We start from the raw sequence: 7,306 nt of genomic DNA, 5'->3' as shown, positions 1-7,306 counted from the left end.
ATAAATAAATAACAATCATAACGGTCTTTAGTAATTTTAAAATTAAATAAATATCTCTGTACCTATAGGTGATAATAAACATTCTTAAAAATTAAAAATACATTAATAATAAATTAAATACCTAATATATTATTGTAAATATATACTTTAATTTATTTAATTAAAACTAACAACTAAAAGTTTTAACATTAACAATTAAAAACTTATAAGATATAGGTGTTATGACATTTTCATTCGCTAAATGCTCTAAATTATTTATTAATATTATAAATCTACCCAACTACCCATTAAATGTATAAATTATTAAATAAAATAAAATATTTAATATAATAATAAAATCAAATAGTCCAATTATTTGAAATTATATTTATTCTTGAGTAGCTTTTTGATAATTAATATTATGAAAGTAGTTTTATTAGTATACTATATTATAAGATAGTTCTCTAAAATATAATATCATATAATAATATCAAGTTCCGATTAAGACTTATAGGGACTGGGGCGTACAACAATACAGTTTATTTAATTATACCTAAAATTAATTTAAATATTTTGAAAATGTAGTATAAAGTAAAATTCATAAAATATGTAACAATTATTTTAAGTCCCTACGAATAATGTTTTTAGTCATAAAAACAATGACGAATAATGATGATATTCATCGTTTAAACATGTGATTTTGTTCAGATTTGAACTTCAAATTACCATAAAAATATTTAAGTTTGTATATTTTTAAAATTTTTTAGTTCCAGTATGAACTACTTATAATGAATATTATATCAAATTTTCAAGTATCATTTATAAAAATTAGAGTTTTTTTTTAATGTTTTACTCCGAAGTACCTACTTGTTGTTAGTAAATTAAATTTTTTTATCTAATATTAGTATGATACATCGCATTAGTTATACGTGAATTTAGGAAGAGATATTTTCAAATTATAGAGACTAATAAGTAATAATAAATAAATAATTAAGTTAAAAATTATTTTTATATGAATGATATTATCCGAGAAACCGATCAAATATTATTTTTTTTATTTTCAAATTATTTAATCGAATTTTATTAAGGAGACGTTTTGTTTTGGACATTTTTTTTTTTTACAGACACTCGATCCTAAAACTCAAATTTAATATGTTATGTATATGAATATGTTAGTACTAAGGCTATAAATACGCCACTGTGCATATATATTATAATTTATATGTAATGTGTAGGTATGTTGTATATTGTGTATATATATTTAAATTTACTATTAGAATTAAGTATTAACCTTATTTATAGTAAATTTTATCTGCTAATTTTCAGACACTAAAAATTTGCCATCTGAAGATAAAGATAATAACTGTTATCAGCAATTAATGGCCATGGAAATGCAAACTGACATAGTACTTCATAACGGTCCTTTTGAGTGCGCAGTGTGTTTATGTACATATGATAATAATGGCGTTGTGTTACGTGATTGTTTGCATGTATTTTGTAGGTATGAAAATACGATTTTGTTTTTCCCTTACTTACTATAGTAACAGTATATATAATAATATATACAATATCTATATTCAGGGATGGGCAATAATATCTGTTTGGAACATGTTTGACATAACCTCGTCACATTTTGCAACTTGTAACCTGTAATCAGTAAGGCGCCGACACAATTTCCATATTCAATTAAGACGTATTTCATTGTAACTTCATGTCAAAAATACATTTAAATAATTGATAAAATCCTTTAGGATAGGTACCAATTAGTTTTATTCGATTAATACAATTTTACTAAATAATATTTAAAAGAACCAAGTCCAAATAAATTTAACTTAAAAAAAGTAACTAATTACACAAAACTTGAGTAGTTTGTAACTTTTATCTGGACACACCATGGTTTATCTAGTTGAAGTAGCTATTTATTTATTGCTCGACCCTAATTATATACTTTCTATCAGTGTCAAGCCCAGGTTATGGGGGGGGGGGGGGGTTAGGAGGGGCCAAGTCCCCGGGGCCCACGTATGTTAAGGGCCCATAGTCTTCTCGGCTAAAAATTACATTAAGTGATAATATTTTGTACTTTTTATAGTACCTACAAAAATATTTTAATTTTTTTCTTGTTTGAGCTAACAATCGATGGGGCCCGTCGATCGTGTTTACCACCAATAGTATGGTAAGTGGGGACACATAGCGTCATAGCTAGGTTTGTGTTTTTTGGGAATATGCATATATTTTGATATTACTGTATTTAAAAATAGAATTGGGAAAATTTGTTTATGTGACTGTCTCGGTCATGGATACTCATAATTCAGATACCTACCGACTAAACCTGTTTACATAAACTAAACTTAATTTTATGTGTAAATATATATTTTAATAAAAATATAATATTTTTTTAATATTTTTATCCTCATCAATCGTTATCATACTTAAGTAAAAATGTTTAAATTTGTTTTATTGTATAATTTTATAATTTTAAAGAATTGTTTTTATTGACGGTGACCCACAACCATGTATTGGCCCCTGGGTCCCTGAAGCTCTTGATCCGGGCTTGATCAGTGTTGAGAATTATCTATGTAAGATTTTCGTATATCAAAAATACCTATTTACCACATATACTTAAATTTAATTCACGATCAACTATTATGTCTTGATACTTAATTTACGGGGTATTTGACGATTTTGTGTTATTTAGGCTTTGTCTGAAAATGACGATCGAACATTCGAAAGCCGAACAAGTTGAATGTCCGTATATAGACGAAAGGTACTCTTGTACGGGGGTCTTGCAACACCGTGAAATAAAAAAGGTACTTGGACCCTATTTAATCTATCGCTTATTAAATTATTTCTCGGTATCCACACATACATCATCTATATTAAAATTAAAATGCCTATATTTTTCCACATAGATATTGGATTCAGACGAAGAGTATGAAAGGTTTTTGCAAAGGTCAGTGGAACGAGCCAGACAGTTGTTGGCGAAAGACCACAACGGTGGATCTTTTCAATGCAGACGACCCGATTGTACTGGTTGGTGTTTGATCTACGATAAGAATAACGTCTTGGAATTTAAGTGTCCTGTTTGTGGGACAGTAACGTGCGTTCGGTGTGGTGTAAGTATTGACCAAGTCGACCAAGTTTAGTATTCTGATTTCTGAGAATACGAATTGCCACTAAAGAAATTGGCTGCATAGTGCATAATAGTTGCGGACCAAATACCTTATAATTTACATTATTGGAGTGTTGCGAACATAGATTTTAATTAAGATATACCTATTTATATTTCGGATATAAGTTTATTATCGACAATTTTCTGAGCGTTGAAAATATTAAAAATATGAATTTATTCTGTCTGTTCATCAAAAATGTTGGTCACAAAAGTATAATTATTATTTAAACAATGATATAATGTTATTTTTTAATTAAAATAAAATTTTTTTCATTAACTATTTGCTGAACTACTGAAGATTTATCCGATTACAATTGCTTTTTCTTAAGATAGTTATATTTTTAACTAAACCTATCAATTCCATGCGATTTAATTGATAGCTTATTTTATATAAATCATGAAAAATAAATAAAGTATTTATGTCCGCAATTCACATGTTATCTACCTTACGTAGCTTATGTTCAAAACTGATGTGGTTTTCATTACTTTATCGACAATTAAGCTTAAATTACATACTTGAAAATTCATCAATAAAAAAGTTATTCACCCAATTGTATTGACCCCAATATATGTTATAGGTAATTTTGTTTTTTGTAGGTAACTATAACTAATAACACTCTTCTCACTTAACCTATTAATTATATCATAGATTGTAGCGCATTTAGGTACTTGAATTCAATATTCTATGTACCTAATTTGTTATTAGGATTCGCCTGTAATGTTTTGAAATAAATAAACATTGATAAGCATAGTAAAATGATATTCTGGTAAATTTAAATGTTTACATAATTTATGATTTTCTATTTTTTTTTTTTTTTTTTTTTTTTTTTTTTTTTTTTTTTTTTTTTTTTATACAATATTTTAAAACAATATTTAATACATATATTATTAATTATCAGCTAAATTGTTTAAACAAATATTTTAATGTAATAATATTTTTGATTACATTCAACTTTTTCATTTAATGTTATATATTTTTTTTATTGAACTAGATAATACTCGTGACTTTTATAAAAATATATTTATAAACTACAAACAATTTAAAAAAATGTTTTGACTATAATTAATATTATTTATATATTTAATTATTTTAGTCGATTCACACACAAGGAAGAGGATGTAAAAAGTTCATTGAAAACAATGACGGCGATGGCACGCTTGAAGTAAATCCATTTGATCTACCTTTGTTTAAAAATATTAATTTTTGTAAATTTGTTTAACTTTAAGAATCTTATCGAGCGCGGAGATGCTATGCTTTGTCCAGGATGTAGTACAGTTCTGTCAAAACAGCAGGGCTGCGATTGGATTAAATGTGCGGTATGTTTTATGGAGATTTGCTGGGCAACTAAAGGTCCAAGATGGGGACCTAATGTAAGTACAAATTAAAACATAAATTATTTTATTATTAATAATTATAATTAAAATATATGTCAAAATAGGTATCAATTTAATATTTAATGTTTTTATAACATTCATGTTTAAATAGAAACCAGTATAGTGATAGATTTCTTTGTTCATGTAAAGATTTATGAAGCTTTTATCTATATGTAATATTTTTTGTAAAGACAACGAAATAAGTTATTTAAAAAAAATAAAATAAAAATCTAATTAATTGCAAAATAGAGACAGAATCCTTAAATGTGGCGCCTTTATGGTTTTACAAGGTATCTAGTGTAGTATGATTATCAATATTGTTAAATATAATGTATAGAATAAAATTTTTTTTATAAAAATTGTAATAGGCAATTAAAGAACCTACATTTCACAATACGTTGCTTCTTATTTTACATTTAAGTAAGGAGTGCTACCTTTTGGTTTTTAAATGCTAAAATAAGAAAAAATGTATAGCTGTTTAAACTTTAATTTTAAATTATCCAATTTACAAATATTATAACTTAAAAAATGAAAAAGTGATTAAGTTATGTTTTTTGTAGGCAAGTTTATTTTGCTTTCAGTAGTCTAAATTATATTGCAGAATCTATTAAATTAATAGGTACCAAATACACTAGTGTATTATACAAACTTAAAAATTAATAGAAAACACTATTTTAACCATGTGAAAATGTATTACATTTTATTATCTCATATATTATATAATTTTAGCTACTTTAGCTATTTAAAAAAGTATTTTTGTTTCTAATGAGAATTGATCATCAATTGTAAATGAATAATAAATACAATAAAAATATAATTTATATGAAATTTACTATTTAGTCCTCAATAATTTCTAATATAGGTACATATAAAAAATGTATAACATAAATAAATACTACAAATAAAAAAGTTAATTGAACCTTACCAATATGTAATAATTTCATCAATCCCAAAATCATAACATATATACTTTATTTTAAACTGCAATTTTCTATTAAACATTTTGTACAGTTGGTGTGTGTAAATATCAGATAAAATATTATAAAGTTAACAGTTGTTAATGCTTGGAAATATTTTTATTTCAACAAGATTCATTCGTAAATGTAAAAATTTAGTTTTATTTTTCGTTAATATTAATAAACACATATTAGACTACATAATATAAGTAATATATTTTAACAACTAGATTTTTCACGGTGAAATAGATAACATTACATTTAAAATCAATCAAAAGTTGATTCTGAATAAAGTTAAATTTACTAAAGTATTTATTTTATAATTCAAATTAAAAATAATTAAAAATTGATTTTATGGAATAATCAATATAATAAATTTTAAGTTAAATTATTTAAATTGTTCTTGGAATCATAAAATTAATATTGCAATCAACATTATAAATGTAATTCAAATGTTTTTTAAATTATACAAGAATTTATTATATAATAGAATTATTGTGAGCTTTAAGCATATATTTTATTAATTATACTTCTATATTTATGTACATATATTTATATTTTTATTACTTATAAATTCGATTCTTAATTATAATTAAAACCAATAAGAGTTTTTAATTTTTTAAATATATAATAATACGATTGTCATTATTTTGTTCTTAAACTTGGATCATAATATTAAAGTTGTTTGTTTCAGGGAAAAGGAGATACTACAGCAGGATGTAAATGTGGCATACCGCCTGGAAGAAAATGTCACGTTGACTGTAAATATTGCCATTAAGCATAAACGGAATTAGTTGTACATTGTATTGACTTATACATTATATAAATTAATTTAATAAAATGCTTGGAAAGTTAGGTTAAAAAAAATAATTAGCTCACCTCAAAAGAGGAACTTTGTTCATTCCCATTTAGGCTTGAAAAATTAACTTGTCCCTTTCTCCATTCCTACAAAGGAATCTATTTTGTTTTTCACGTATTTTTGTAATTATAATTAAAAATGGTTTTCATTTTTTCTAATTTTTAATTTTTTATGAGGATTTTCGATGTATAAACTGTGTGTTTTTATGTTATTTTTAGTGTAATGATATTATGAATAATATTTAACATGCTGTTATAACAGTAGTTTAAAACTTACAATTTTTGCAATTAAGATCAATCCTGTAATTTTTTTCATGTAAGTAGACATCACTGTGTTTCCTGTATAGACTGTAATAATTATTATTGGTGTACCTACTTATCAAAATACATGTACCGTGTTGTTGAAATAGGTAATTAAATAGAAGTAATGTTAAAATATAATTATTTGAAATATGTTTTGCAACAGAAATATAGTGGTAAATACATAAGTGATGTGAAGATGTTTATGATAGCTTTGTGAAATCGTATCTGAGTTTTCTTTGTTCTTATATTTATATGGTCTACAGTGCTCCTACCATAACGTAATGACTTTAAAGTCTAAGTCATTTCAAACGACACTCTTTAAAACTTTGTAATATTTGGTAAATTCCAGATAGGTTAGTAGTGTGTATATATTTAGGTATATATAATTTTAGTACAAAACAATGTATTAATATCATGATTATCGTAAAAAATACAATTTCTGGGTTAAAGAGTTACCTTTACTGTTGAGCCTTATATTTGATTACCTTCCGTATACAACAATATAAGGTTTATATTACTTTTATGGGTAAATGGTACAGCCCTTTTAGCTGTTTGGCTTCTTACCGGAGATAATTACTGAGACTTCTGATCGTGAGCGCTGCGTAAAGAATTTTGTTATTAGTGGTCTACCTATGTGTGACTCCGCTATCCTGGTTGATTGAATTTC

The 7,306-nt window shown here is 25.0% G+C and overlaps 1 protein-coding gene across 1 annotated transcript; it reads left to right on the top strand.

Moving 5' to 3' along the window:
* Positions 1-1,305: 1,305 nt before the first annotated feature.
* On the top strand, positions 1,306-6,976 carry LOC112597154 (ranBP-type and C3HC4-type zinc finger-containing protein 1-like; the record flags this gene model as incomplete). Its single annotated transcript, XM_025343093.1, is given in 6 exon segments — positions 1,306-1,480; positions 2,675-2,786; positions 2,889-3,092; positions 4,243-4,311; positions 4,376-4,519; positions 6,173-6,976. Coding segments are annotated over 6 exon segments (788 nt in total), but the record flags the coding sequence as incomplete, so codon positions are not given.
* Positions 6,977-7,306: the final 330 nt, after the last annotated feature.

Source organism: Melanaphis sacchari, unplaced genomic scaffold (assembly GCF_002803265.2).
Source record: "Melanaphis sacchari strain LSU unplaced genomic scaffold, SCAv2.0 Contig37_pilon_pilon, whole genome shotgun sequence".
Lineage (NCBI taxonomy): Eukaryota > Metazoa > Arthropoda > Insecta > Hemiptera > Aphididae > Melanaphis > Melanaphis sacchari.
Note: the sequence above shows the minus strand (reverse complement) of the source record. Positions and strands in the feature narration are given on the sequence as shown.